Source organism: Hemicordylus capensis, chromosome 1, assembly GCF_027244095.1.
Source record: "Hemicordylus capensis ecotype Gifberg chromosome 1, rHemCap1.1.pri, whole genome shotgun sequence".
NCBI classification, from domain to species: Eukaryota; Metazoa; Chordata; class Lepidosauria; order Squamata; family Cordylidae; genus Hemicordylus; species Hemicordylus capensis.
The window spans coordinates 456,788,564-456,803,440 of record NC_069657.1 but is presented as its reverse complement, the minus strand read 5'-3'; the positions used below and the strand labels follow the sequence as shown (position 1 = coordinate 456,803,440).

Genomic DNA, 14,877 nt, shown 5'->3' with positions numbered 1-14,877 from the left:
TGATCCTCTAGGACAGGGATGGGGAACCTTGGCACTCCTGCAGATGTTGGCCTACAATTCCCATAATCCCTAGCTATTGGCCTCTGTGGCTGGGGATTATGGGAGTTGTAGTCCAAAAACAGCTGGAGTGCCAAGGTTCCCCATCCCTGCTCTAGGACAAAGTCATGTTTTTTAAAAAGAATGAGATGAGACAGAGAAAATGACACTTGGAATCCTCACATAACTCCTGACTGTTGTTCTAAGTCTTTTGCAGAGATGGCTCATGTTTTCAGGTTTTGATCAGCAACCATGTCTAGATGGTACAGTGTTCCTTTTAACAAGGATTTCCAGATATCGTTGATTACAAGTCCCATTATTCCTGTTTGGACAGGGGTGCAATTTCAGTGCTTGCCCTAGGCGCCATTTTCCCTAGTTACTCCTCTGGCTAGTTGAAAGTGTCGACTCAATGTGTGGCAGCTGTGAAAAAGGCCAATTCCATGCTAGGGACCATTAGGAAGGGGACTGAAAATAAAACTACTCATATTATAATGCCCTTATACAAAACAATGGTGCGGCCACACCTGGAGTACTGTGTGCTAGGCTACAGCATCTGGGGCTCTTTACCTTGGAAAAGAGACGACTACGAGGAGACATGATTGAGTTGTATAAAATTATGCATGGAGTGGAGAGAGTGGACAGCGAGACATTTTTCTCCATCTCTCACAACACTAGAACCAGGGGTCATCCCATGAAACTGAAGGTCGGGAAATTTAGGCCCAACAAAAGGTAGTACTTTTTCACATAGCTCATAATTAATCTATGGAATTCTCTGCCATGGAATGTGGTGATGATGGCCATTAGCTTGGATGGCTTTAAAGGGGGCTTAGACAAATGCATGGAGGACAGATCTATCAATAGTTACTAGTCTGGTGGCTATAGGCCACCTCCAGCCTCAGAAGCAGCATTCCTGACACTTTTAGTAAGATCATTAAGATACACCTGTTTAAACAGTTTCTTAGGTTGTTTAAAAGTAATTAAGTGGTTTTAAAATGTCTCTGCTCCCATGTGCTCAGGAATGCCCCCCGAATCCGTGAAATGCCTCCAAAATTATAGGCTTTTTAAAAAAAGTAATGAGCCACAGAATGGCTCCTCCTCCAGACAAAGTGGTGGCCCATAGGGTCCTCCTCCTGTAACTCTAGGAACCATGGATACGTGAGTTTTAACCCTTTCTTATCCACGGATAATGAAATTGGGTGCCAATTAGACACCTGTGAATACATGGAACCGTAGGTATAGAGTCTCCAAGTAACAAGGTTTTCCTGTATGCAAATATACTGAATATGATAGATAGATAGGGGGTCAGACAGCTAGAGTCACAGCATTAATTTATACACGGAAGCTGTGCTTTTTTTGTAACACCGCAGGAGCTTGTGTGGACACGCCCTCTTGCATGTTTGCATGGCCATTCAAGAGGGCATGGTGCATCTCTCAGACTCACTCCCCACTGGGGATTGCAGCCCTCCCTGCCACTGTGATCCTGGTGGGGAGTGAATTTTCAAGCACTGTGCCAGTCACTTTCGGAGCTTGGCCATGCCCCCTGTGCATGCGATACAAGGGGGCATGACCAAGGTTTGAAAGAGCCCAGCGTGGCACTCAAAAACTCACTCCCCAATGGGGATTGCAGTGGCAGGGAGGGTTTGCCTTTGTTCCTGACGGGGAGATAATTTTTGAGCACTACGCTGAGCCCTTTTGGATCTTTGGGGCGGGGCAGGGTGCCAGTAGGTACCAAAAAAGCCCATCACCAAAAGAGCCCTGCACAGAAGTAACCATTTCTATTTTCTCTTTATTATCCCAGATTCTAATTTCTACTCATGGCTGTGCGTAGATGTGCAAAAGAAAAGCTCGAGTATGCACTGGAAAATCTTGATGCGCATTCCTTTAAAAAATTTAAAAACAAACTGAAGGACATTGACTATGATGGAGTGGAGAATATTCCCATATGCCGGTTGCAGAAGGTGCACCGACTGGATCTTGGGAACCTGATGTGCAACCATTACTCTGAAGATGGTGCAGTAAGTGTATGTATACGTATCCTTGAAGAGATCCATGAGAAATGTATTGCGGATAAACTCAAGGAAGGAACACAGAAAGGTAAGAAACCTCAGTCTGTTTTGTTGGGATCTTCATATTTTTCTAATGTTCATGAGGGGCACCTGCAAATGACAGATGGGGAGAATTTGCTTCTTAGTGGCTAAAAGATGGGTTCATTTGTGCAGGTGAGTTAAGAAGGAGCATGCGGCAGAGCTCAGGAGATCTTCCATGCTGGAGTCCTGTGGAGTTTCTTGCTATGACTGCCGTAGCCTCCATGTGTTATAAAAGCAATCTTTCCACTCCTTTGTCATCTAATGATCTAACAAGGATCTCTGGCTGGTTTCCTACTTCTGGTGTAGTGAAATATGCTCCTTGAAATTTCTTTGTGCCTTACTATAAATTTACATTTGTTTTTTTTAGAGTTTGTGCTTCTCTTCATTCTCCACATGAGAGGGCAACTCTTCCAGTCGCTTTATGAAGCCTGCTTCCTTGATGCTGCTTGTTAGCCATGATGGCACCTTTTAAAATCTATGGTATACATTCTAGCTCAGGGATTCTCAACGTTGGGTCCCCAGATGTTATTGGACTTCAACTCCCATAATCCCCAGCCCCAGTGGCCTTTGGTTGGGAATTATGGGAGTTGAAGTCCAATAACATCTGGGGACCCAACGTTGAGAATCCCTGTTCTAGCTGACCATCTGTTGCTATGGTTTTTAAATAACCTCTAAGTGTCCTGGAGAAATCTGACCCTAATGACTTTCGCTTTAATCTTTATTTTAATATGTCCCCTCACTTTTGAGAAACTCGTCTAAAACCAAAATCAAATATGAACCTGCTGGATTTTCTGGACCATTTCCCACTTTCATGTGTGATTCTGAAAGCCGTGTGGCCACTGGCTGGCATCCTGACTAATGAAACGTGATCCGTTCCAGATTTTTCCAGATTAAGGAAAAAACGATTTCCCTGACTTTGTGAAGCTGCCTGCGCCTCCCCAAAATTTCTCCCCATGTTTCCGGGACATGTATTTGGGTGGTGCAGGCAGCTGCAGAAGAAAGGGGAGATCACGTTTCCTAAGTCAGGATCCATAACCTGGAATGCAACACTTATTGCACCAGTGCTTTCTTAGTCAGGCTATCAGCCCTGGGCACTGTTCAGGATGGATCCTCTCCCATCTATTCAATTATATCTCCAATATTTATTCAACGCAGTCATTTTTAAAATGAACTTAGAAATCTTGTTTTTGTCATAACCAGAACACGTGTTTGCCAAATCAGTGGGAGGGTATTGCGTCACAACAGGAAATGAACAGTTGTTGGGATATCTCTCGAAGAGATATTCCCAACACATTTCAACAAAACATTTTTTAAGGGAATATTTAACTATTATTCAGACTGACTCAAACTAAAACCATAGACTAATCAGTAAAGTGGCTGGAGCTTCTGTTAAAGAGGGAGACCCATCCCAGCAGCTGCTCTTTCCCTGTTTATTCAGCATCCTGGTTTGTAGCAGTTTTAGTTCTTCTCAGTCATGAGAATCCCTGGGAGTGGAAATTTGTGCAGCAGCTTATTCCTTCTTAAATGTTCTAGTTTCTGGGTTCTTTGAGATCCAGAATAGCAGCACTCCAGTATACCCGTTCTGTAGATGTTATATCCAGGGATAACCATATCCTACTGATTTGTTCTGCTCCACCAGGTTCTGGTAAACCCATTTAATCAATTTCCTGGATTAGCACTAAGTACAAAGCATATTCACCTTGACCATGACTAGAGCCCCAGTGCTGGACAGGGTTCAGGTGTGTCAGTGCCTGGACAGAAGGGAGGGCCTCATTCTATCTCCAAGAAGAATCTCCGGCTTTCATTCTGTGGCAACTCCACAGGTTTCTTGCCCTGACTCAAGAAAGTCAGGTGCCTCTGCTCAGACAATTTCTCAAAGGAAAGCTGTAAGAAAGCAGGAGGATGAAAGAGAACCAGCACAGGATGTGATCACAGCTTCTGCACAGTTTATTTATTTATTGTTCAATTTATATACCGCTTTTCATTAAAATAATCTCAAAGCAGTTTTATAACATATGGTTGAAAACAATACACAATTAAAATACAAAAAGTAGAGCTATTAATATTAATATAAAAATGGTAACCCTGATAGTCATTCCTCCAAGAAATGTTAATTTCAAACGACAACCTACACAAGGAAGATACTGGAGTGTACGTGTGGTGTTTAAATAGTGAGGTCTCTAGAGACCCCAGACCCCATCTCTGCTGTACAACAAAGCAGCACCTTTCTACCTTCAGGGACATTAACAGAGCTGCTCTTGTAGCTCTGAGCAATCACAGAGGATTTGGGGGTCAAGCTGCAGCACATGCTCTCAATTCAAACAGGGCCTCAGCCAGATCTCTCCACTTCCCCCCCGGGACACAACACGTGCTCCAGACTAACTCCTGCAACATTCCCCTGAAGCTGTGCATCGCAGTGGGAGGAGGATACTGGTGGGCATAGGATATGTGGTTACATAGGATGGGGCTAAGACCCAATTACATGAACGGATTTCCTGAAATTCACCATGTATGCAGATCACTGGTGAACTTTCTGCTTCTGTATATACAACTGTTGTCATTAAATAACTAACAAAACATTGGCTAATTATGTGCTTGTAGCATGAATATAGCTGTGCTATGCTAGCACAAGAAGATTGCATAGGTGCACTAAAAATGGGGATTTTTGGAATTGTGCTCTTGCACAGAAGTTCCCTTTGAAACATATGAGGTGTGCCACAGGTTGCGCAAATGTTGCCAGCCATGCTTGCAGCAGTGCAACACTAGTCTGGAATGCAAGCTCCAGATTCAGCTCAAGTAGGTAGCACAGCATCAGCGCACGAGCACAACGTGCTTCTGCAAGCACACGTCAGGTTGCCAGCCACTACGTGAAGCACAATAAACCTAGTTGACTTCAGTTCACACTGCGTGGGATTAAAATAGAAAGGTCAAGGTGTAGTGATAGTAAGGATCTGAGGGAAGACTAGGCCTTATTTAGAGCACCTGCTGGGATGGTGGGCCTTTCCTTATAAGGAAGAAAGCCCAGGAAAATCAAAACTAAAGGACTGATCCAGAGGACTGGGCAGGAACTACAGTCATAGCCCTCTGCAGAAGAAGAAGAAACTTGGTGCTTGGTTATTCTGTCCCAAGAGTGCCCCGAGGAAGCAGTTGGCTGAGAAGCTGCTGGGGGAATGGATGGTCACAGCCTGGGGGCTGGAGACAGCAGGAAAGCCCCTGCCTGTGAGTAGTAGGATAGGGACCAATTCAATTAGACATTTATGGGAAGCTATTTTCCTTTCTTGTATTGCTTGCATCTGAGTGAAAGATCGGTTCTTTTAATTGCCTCAGTAGGTTTCCGTATGATCAAACCGCAAACCCAATGACCACACCTTTTAAAGCTTGAAAGTTTTACTCAAAGGCTTGAGGCATACAGAATGGTAAATGTGTGGCATTCAAAGCTATTAAATGTGTGGCATTTGAGGCCTTGGGTTGCCTGTTGAAATAAAAGCCTCCCCATCTCTGACAACTTTTAAAGATGCAATTAAGATGGATCTGTTCACCCAGGCTTTTAATTAGATACTGTTTGAATAGTTTTTAACATTGTTTGAAATTTTAAATTATTGTTACGTTTTTAACCTTTTTATTTTGTTTTGTTGTGAACTGCCCAGAGACATATGTTTTGGGTGGTATACAAATAAGTCAAATAAATAAATATTATTAAGAGTGATGATGTGAATAATAAAATCCACCCCAATGTTCAGTAACCCTTTCTGTATTAAATGAATTTACCCTTCTCGCAGTTTTAGGATTAACACCCCCCCCCACACACTTAAAATAAGAAACTAAGTAAAGAATTAGCTATTCAGTGGATAGATCAGTAGATAAGTCTATATAGGAATATAATAATTTGTATAGGTGAAGTTTGTATACTTGTAAGAGGATAGAATACTTGGTTACTTATTGTTAAAGAAAGAAGGGAAGATAAAGAAAATAGATTTTGGGAGATAAAGCATCTTGGACAGACAGAGAAAGAATCCAAGAAACAAAAGACAAAAAGAAGAAATGTACAAGAAGGGAAGATAAAATATGTAGAAACAAAGAAAGAGAGAAAATCTGGTTTGTCACTGAAAATCTCATTTGCAACCAGAGAATCTACACTCAGAACACCTCAGAAACAATTCTTCCTTATGGAGAAAAACCTTAAAGATGTGTAAACTTCAAAAATCACTTAAAAATCAGCCCTTTGCCCAATTCCTTTCAAATAATTCTGGTAGCTTCCTTGCGTCCCTTGAGAACTACCACCCACCACACAATGCTCTAGGCCAGCCCTTTCCTCCCGACGTGAAACGATACATTTGCTGTAATCCTCATTATTCCCTAGAAGGGATTTAAAAATACTTTTAAAATTCATCAATAATCGGAGCAGTGTCTGATTGCCTTGAGGTTTTGTGGGTGGTAGGCACCCCTGGGTGCCTACCACCAACCCCACTTTTGTGCCCCTAGGTGCTCCACAAGAGGGGATAATGGGCTGGTTCAGGCCCCATTATACCCTATGAGAAAAATAATTAAAAATATTTCAAATATTCATTAAAAGTCATAGGAGTGTCCGATTGCTTCAGGTTTTGGGTGGTATTTGGCACCCATGGGTGCTCCAAAATAGGGAATAATGGGCTGATTCGAGTCCCATTATACCCTATGAGGAAAAAATATATAATTCAAAAAATCATGAAAAAATCATGCGAGTGTCCGATTGCTTTGGGGTTTGGGTGGTAGGTACCCATGGGTGCCAGCTACCACCCCACCCACTTTTGGAGGTTCAAAACAGTTCAAACTGGCTCAAACCGGTTCAAATCAACCCCCCCCCCAATTTGGTTCGAATTTGAACCTGCAGCTCGAACCTGATGGCTAGTTCGGTTCAAATTTCAACCATCGAACTGAACCATTTCAAATTTGAACTGGTTCAAATTCGAACCAGTTTGCACATCCCTACCAAAACCCCAACCCCCCACTTTTGATACGGCTTGTTAATGTTTACTCCCCCAATTAACTGCTACCAACAGGCCTAGTCATTCTTCTTCATTCCTAAGGTACCAACTTAACAAGGTGCAGGTGGAAGGGATCTTCCAGTCTCCTTACATACATTCCAAGACTTGTGTGTTAGTTGCCTTATCTTCTTCCTTTCTTTGGCTAAATGGTACTGAGCTGTGCCTGTCTCTTGCTCAGAGGCCCTTTCTTCTAAGTATGGCCTCTGCTAAAGTCTTTCCTAGTACACAGCAAAATGTTAGATTTTCTCTTTTATTTGTCTTCATTTGGTTCAGATACTGGTCCATTGTTCCTTTCTAATAGAAGCTTCCATAGACCAGCATAGTCCAAAAATAGGCCAAAGTAACACTGAGTTTCCTCCCTCTTATGAATTGTTCTATGAAAAGATAATTGTTCTTACTGTCCACCTTTTTCTTTTGATGTGATAATAAGCCCTTGTTGAAGTGTGCTACTCTTCATGTAGTCTGTCTTAGTCACACTCCATTGGAGGCCTAGGAATGCTCAGCCCCTAATAGGGAGGGCTTTTGCCACTCCCCACCCCCCAGAAACCTTTTATAAGGGGATTGGCTTTCCCCACATCAAAATAGAGTGGATGGTGGCAGCCTACTGTGAATACCTTAGAGTCAAACATTCACCCCCAGTGAAACTGGAAATGTTCAGGAAAGGCAAAGGGATAAGGAAGGCCTGGAATAAGTCCTCCCCCCCACTCTGGCTCTGGTAGAAGCTTTGACACAAGGGGAATTGTTGTCATGGCCCCCTCCAGCCTCCTAGGGATGTGCACAAAACCGGTTCGCCCAGTTGGGTTCGAATGCGAGTGGTGGTGTAGTGCACATAGAGTGCCAGGGCTCTGTTGTTTCTGAGGTGTTCTGAGTGTGGATTCTATGATAGCAAATGAGATTTTCAATGAGACACCATGAATCCACTCTAATTTGCTATCATAGACTCCACACTCAGAATACCTCAGAAACAACAGAACCCTGTACCCCATGGGTTAGAAACCCATGGGGGTGGTTGGCACCCTATGTGCACTACACCACCACTCGCTCTGGGCCACCCCAGCACCCCCCAAGTGCACTTATGGGGCTGCTGAAAGCTCCATTATACCTTATGAGGAAAAACCTTAAAGACACGTAAACTTCAACAATTCGCCAAAAATTAGCCCTCTGCCCAAATCCTTTGAAAAAATTCAGGTATCTTCCTTGCCCCTACCTGGCACTACCACCAAACCTAACTGCTCTAGGACACCACTTTGCCCCCAACATGAAGCTATACATTTGCTGACACCTCCATGCTTCTTTATGGAGAAAAACCGTAAAGACGCGCAAACTTCAAAAATCACTTAAAAATCATCCCTTTGCCCAATTCCTTTCAAATAATTCTGATAGCTTCCTTGCCCACCCTAGGAACTACCACCCAGCACACTCCACTCTACGACACCCCTTTCCTCCCAACGTGAAGCTATACATTTGCTGCAATCCTAATTATTCTCTATGAGGAATTCAAAAATACTTTAACAATTCACCAATAATCAGAGGAGTGTCCAATTGCCTTGGGGTTTTGTGGGTGGTAGGCAACCCTGTCTGTCTACTACCCACCCCGCTTTTGTGCCCCTAGGTGCTCCACAATAGGGGATATGGACTGGTTCGCGTCCCATTATACTCAATGAGAAAAATAATTAAAAATATTTCAAATATTCATAAAAAATCGTAGGACTGTCCAATTGCTTCAGGATGTGGATGGTTGTTGGCACCCATGGGTGCTTCACAATCAGGTTTAATGGCCTGGTTCGAGTCCCATTATACCCTATGAGAAAAAATTAAAATAAATTTCAAAAATTCATAAAAAACCATACGAGTGTCCGATTGCTTTAGGGTTTGGGTGACAGGTACCCCTGGCTGCCCGCTACCATCCTACCAATTTTTGGGTGTCTGAACCAGTCCAAACAAGTTCAAACCAGTTTGACTCAAACCACCCCCTGGTTCGGTTCAAATTCGAACCTGCAGCTCGAACCTGATGGCTGGTTTGGTTCGAATTCGAACATTCGAACCACCCTGGTTCGAATTTGAACCGGTTCGAATTTGAACCGGTTTGCACATCCCTACAGCCTCCGTTGCTGCTTCAGCTGGGATGGGGCGTCCTCCTCCTCCTCACCCTCCTCTTCTGGAGGCCAGGAGAATCAGCTGCCCTGTCAGCAGAAGAAGCAGGAACCCCAGAAATGGCTGAAGGGCCTCATTGCCAACTCTGCCAATTGTTCTATTGAAAGGCCAAAGACTTTGATGGTCTTCTTTGGTCTTGACTCCTTGTTCTGTCTGAATATTCTGGTTTCTGTTTCTACTGATTTCAGATAACCCCCTCTGGGTACCTACTCTGCTGAAGCCTGGGATATTTGTCCTTCAAACAAACAAATAAAAAACCACTCTTGTTTTGCTTCACAGACTGCAGTCCATCAGCAACCAGGCACAGCACCCCTGATGTTGCTGGAACCAGTGAGGACAGAAGTGAGTACCCCAAAGTTACAGTTCTCATATAGAGGCTTGAAATGTAAAGATAAGTTAGCACCTCCATATATGGATGAAGTATTGGGCTGCTGAGGCCTAGACTCCTTCGGTAAGTGCCTCATTGCCAACTCTTTACATAGGTCTATTTAAGGACCAATGACTCAATTGACTCTCGGTTCTGTCTGAATCTTCTTGTTTCTGTTTCTACTGATTTTATATAAGCCCCTCTGGGGACCTACTCAGCTGAAGCCTGGGGTATCCATGCTTCAGACAAAACCACTCTTGTTTTGCTTCACAGAGCGCAGTCTACCAACAACCAGTCATGACAGTCCTGCTGTTGCTGGGACCAGTGAGGACAGAAGTGAGTACACTAAAGTAATAGTCCTCATTTAGAGGCTTGAAATGTAAAGATAAATTTTGAACTTCTTGCTGCCTTCGCCTGAATCAGACCCTTGGCCTGTCAAGCTCAGTATGGTCTACATGGACTGGCAGCACAGCAGCTCTAAGAGTTTCAGGTAGGAGTATCTCCCAGCCATACCTGGAGTTGCTGCTACGGTTTGAACCTGGGGCCTCCTGCATGCAGAGCAGAAAATTTATCTTTTGCACAGGGGATACTCCTCCAGCGGGTGGGGGCCTGTTCCATGCTTCAGATAAACCATAAGGGGACAGAATAGAATCAGGTAAAGAGGTGCTAGACCGTCAAAAAGATCAAATGGCCAAAAGAAAGATAGCACACACCAGATAAGAGATTCAGTGTATAGGTGCTTATATGCCAATGCCAGAAGCCTCCGAGCCAAGATGGGTGAGCAGGAGTGCTTGGCTGCTAACGCAGAAATAGATATAGTGGGCATAACAGAAACATGGTGGAACAGTGAGAACCGGTGGGAGACTGTTATCCCTGGGTATAAACTCTATAGAAAGGACAGGGAGGGGCGCCTTGGAGGAGGGGTAGCACTGTATGTTAAAGAAGGCATAGAATCAAACAAGCTAGAAAACCTAGGTGGACTGGAGTCCTCCACAGAAACCCTATGGGTGACAATACAAGGCTGGAAGGGGAACGTGCTACTGGGGATGTGCTATCGCCCTCCGGATCAAAACGCAGACAGTGACTGAGAGTTGCAGCAGGAAATCAGGGAGGCGTCAAGGAGACTCAGGGCTGTAACCATGGGTGACTTCAATTAGCCACACATAGACTGGGTAAATTCACAGTCAGGTAATGAGAAAGAGGCCAAATTTCTAGACACGCTGAATGACTGTGCCCTAGAAAAGCTGGTCATAGAACCAACGGGAAACAGAGGGTGGGAATAAATGGACAGTTTTCACAATGGAGGGAAGTAAGAAGTGGGGTCCCGCACTTAAACTCTCAGAGGGGGCTCTGCTCTGGGTGCCGACAATGAGGGAGGCCTGGCTGTCATGCACTCGGGACAGGGCCTTCTCTTTTGCTGCCCCCAGACTTTGGAATGCTCTCCCAGTCGCTATTTGCTCCTCTGTCTCCATCACAGCTTTTAGAAAGCTTGTTAAATATTAGCTTTTTATCCAGACATTAACATAATTGTTTTTATTGCTGCTTCTATGTGTTTTTACCTGTGTATCATTTTTATGCTTGTATTTTATAGATTTTAAATTTGGTTTGTTTTTATATTTATAGCTTAATACTTTTATTGTCATTTTATTGTATGTTTTTTAACTTTTGTAAACCGCCTTGTGATTGTTTTTAATGAAAGGCGGTATATAAATGCAACAACAAACAAAGAAAGAAACAAACAAACTTAACATAAAAGTCCTGCTAGATCCAGGGGCGGATTAACCTTTTTGCTGCCCGTAGTCGAAAAGGCTTTTGCTGCCCTTTTACCTAAACAAACAAAAAGCAGTAGCTGTGAGAAGGGGTGGGGGAGGGAAAACATTCCCCTTTTGCCCTGTACAGGATGGGGCGTGGCTGCAGCGAGGGTGGGGGCAAGGAGAAAGTCCCCCTTTTTATTGTGGGGAGGGTGGTGGCAGCAGCTGCAGGGAGGGGGGCAAGGAGGGGAGAGTCCCCCCTTTTACCTTTGAAAGCATCACTGGGCACAGCGAGCTCCTTCTAGCTCCCCTCCCTCCTCTCTGCTGTGCAGCCCGTTTCCAGCCTTTCTCCACGTCAGAGGCGTAACTGGGGAAAATGGCACCCAGGGCAGCTCTGCCCCTGAAATTGCGCCCTCGCCCCCCCCGCCTCTAGCATACTAAGATCAGTTAAGATTGATTAACCACCCCTTACACACACACGCACACCTTTAACCACCAGCTTGCCCCCCGTTCTCCAGATAGGCGCATGAAAAGGGGGGACTTTTCCGTAGTCTTCCGGGACGCGCTTACAAGTAGAGTCAAGCGCCGGTTCTGAGCAGAGGCAAGAACGAGGAGTGTAAGGAACTGGGCAAGGCTTTGGTGGTTGCTCGGGATTAATGCTCCTAAAGCAGAAGCGGCGCCCGCACGCGCGCGCACACACACATACACGCACACACGCCGCCCCTCGCAAAATAACTAGCAGGTTTATTAGGGCAGCTACTCGCACAGTGCAATATCTGACAAAGCGGGCTCTACGCCGCGGAAACTTATGCCACAATGGACCCGTTAGTCTTTTTAAAGGCGACACAGGAGGAGGACCTTCTTTTTTTAGAAATAAAAATTGTGCCTGCTGTAATACACTCACGAGGCTCTGGATATGTATGTATGTATGCATGCATGCATGCCCACCCCACCCCCGTCTAAACTCTCAGAAGAGCAACAAGAGCGCCGGATTTAAGACCCGGGACCACCACCACCTCCTCCTCCTCCTCTCAGCCCGGTCGGCTAAATTGTGAAGGAAAACGGACGGAAGACTAAAGCCTCGCAACAGCCACCCGAGAACACCAAGGGGCGAGGGGGAGGCGGCGGCGGCCGCCGACTTCCCTCCGCGCTCCGACAGCCAGTCCGTCCATCCCACTAACAAACTTCAAGGAAGGGCGAAGCTGTTCTCTCCACATCCGGTTCCCTCGCGGGCAGCCAGAGGGCGACGATTCGCTCTGCTCACGGCTCTTCGGCTGGTTTTGTGTGTGCACGTTTCCCCCTGGTTCTTCGTCCCATCCCTTTCTTTCCCCCCGCCCAGTAAGAAAGCGGAGGAGGAGGTTTCTTTTCGTTCCAACCAAGCAGCAGCAGCTGCAAAAGAGGCGCACCACAAAATGTCCCGGGTCCGCTCCAGCTACTTACCCTGGATGCAGAACAAGAGGAACAGCAGGCAGGCGGCTGTGGCGGAGGGCAGCGGGAGGCAGCCGCACGGCAGAGACGGAGACGGCGCCTCTTCTCTGCGCGGCATTCTGGCAACAGCAGCCGCCACTTGCAACTGCGAGGAAGAGAGGCGGGGAGAGACGGCGCGTCCTGGCCGCTCTCCGCCTTCTGCAAGCAGGAACAGAGCCGACTCCGAGTGGCCCGAGGCGCGCCTGCGCAGTTCATTCTATGAACTGCGCAGGCGCGTCTGTGCAGTTGGGAAGCGACGCTGGGCCATACGGCAGGCCTCGGCGTCACTCTACACTCGGCGATCCGCCGCCGCCTGCCACCGCCGTGCGATCGTGGGGGTCAGGGGGGTCATGGCACTTTTTGGCGCCCCCCAAGTGACCCACCAAAGTGGCGCCCAGGGCACGTGCCCTGCCTGCCCCCCCATAGTTATGAATCTGCTCCACGTGGAGGACGGCCAGAAATGGGTTGCACAGCAGAGAGGCCCGTGCTGTCACTTGCGAGGAGGGAGGGGAGCTGGAAGGAGCTCGCCATCCCCTGTCCCAGTAAGAGGGGGAACTCTCGCCTCCTCACCCCACACACACTCCCTGCAGCCGCACCCCATCCCACCCTCCCTGGGTCAAGGGAAATATTTAGGTAAAGATTTAGGTGAAGGGGAACTTTCCCCTTCTCACCCCCACCCCCACAGCTATTGCCACTGCTGTGCTGCAGCTTTTTTTTTTTTTAAACGAAGGAGGGACTTTCTCTTTGCTCCCCACCCTCTTTGGTGCAAAATGATGAATGACCAGAGAATCCGCTATCATTTTGCACCAAAGAAACCACTCTCAGAACACCTCAAACATCGAAAACAACAACAAAATCCAGTACCCCATGGGCTTGTGGTTTTTGGGGTGGTTGGCACCCCCATGTGCACTACAACACAACCCGCTCTGGCCCACCCTGGTGCCCTCCACATGGAGTTATGGGGCTGCTGAAATCCCCATTGTTCCCTATGGGGAAAGGTTTAAAAGCACGCCAACTTCAAAATTTCCTTAAAAATCACCCCTTTACCCAATTTCTTTGAAATTTGGGTGGTAGCTTTCACCCATTGGGCACTACCACCCACCCCTCTCTTTTGCCCTGGAACACCTTTTTTGCCCTGAATTGATTCAGATTGATTCAGATCCCAGTTGAATCTGGGGTGATTGGGTGTGTGTGGTGGCAGATTTGGACCCAAAACAAATCGGGGGCGATTCAATTCAGGTACAAATTGAATTGAAAAAACAAATTCGTGCACATCCCTACTATTTAGGGTAGTGAAATCCAAAAGGATCTCTCCAAACTGGGAGAGTGGTTAACAAGATGGCAAATGTGGTTTAATGTTAGCCAGTATAAAGAGATACATAGGAAGCTGCCATATACTGAGTCAGACCATTGGTCCATCTAGCTCAGTATTGTCTACACAGACTGGCAGTGGCTTCTCCAAGGTTGCAGGCAGGAATCTCTCTCAGCCCTATCTTGGAGATGCTGCCAGGGAGGGAGCTTGGAACCTAGATGCTCTTCCCAAAGAGGCTTCATCCTCTAAGGGGAAGATCTTACAGTGCTCACATTTCTAGTCTCCCATTCATATGCAACCAGGGTAGATCCTGCTTAGCTAAGGGGACAAGTCATGCTTGCTTCCACAAGACCAGCTCTCTTATGTATAATGGGGCAAAAATCCCCAAGCTCACATATACACTGATGGGGTCTGAGCTGTTAGTGATTGACCAGGAGAGGGATCTTGGGGTTATGGTGGACAGCTAGTCGAAAGTGTCAGTGCGTGGGAGCTGTGAAAAAGGAAATTTTCATGCTAGGAGTCATTACGGTGATGATTTAAAAAAACCCTTCTACTATTATAAAGGCCTTGTACAAATCTATGGTGCGGCCACATTTGGAATACTGTGTACAGTTCTGGTCATCGTATCTTAAGAATGGCCTTGTAGGACTGGAAAAGGTGCAGAAGAGGGCAACCAAGA

The 14,877-nt window shown here is 46.1% G+C and overlaps 1 protein-coding gene across 4 annotated transcripts in view; it reads left to right on the top strand.

Moving 5' to 3' along the window:
- The window catches only part of LOC128324917 (nuclear GTPase SLIP-GC-like), a 130,850-nt gene that overhangs the window by 18,545 nt on the left and 97,428 nt on the right, over positions 1–14,877 (top strand). For all 4 annotated transcript variants that reach the window (XM_053250113.1, XM_053250131.1, XM_053250121.1 and 1 more), the window contains exons 2-4: positions 1,835–2,130; positions 9,581–9,643; positions 9,942–10,004. In XM_053250113.1, coding sequence (XP_053106088.1) covers positions 1,851–2,130; positions 9,581–9,643; positions 9,942–10,004 — 406 coding nt within the window. In that variant the 5' untranslated portion in view covers positions 1,835–1,850. The remainder of the gene's footprint in view (positions 1–1,834; positions 2,131–9,580; positions 9,644–9,941; positions 10,005–14,877) is intronic.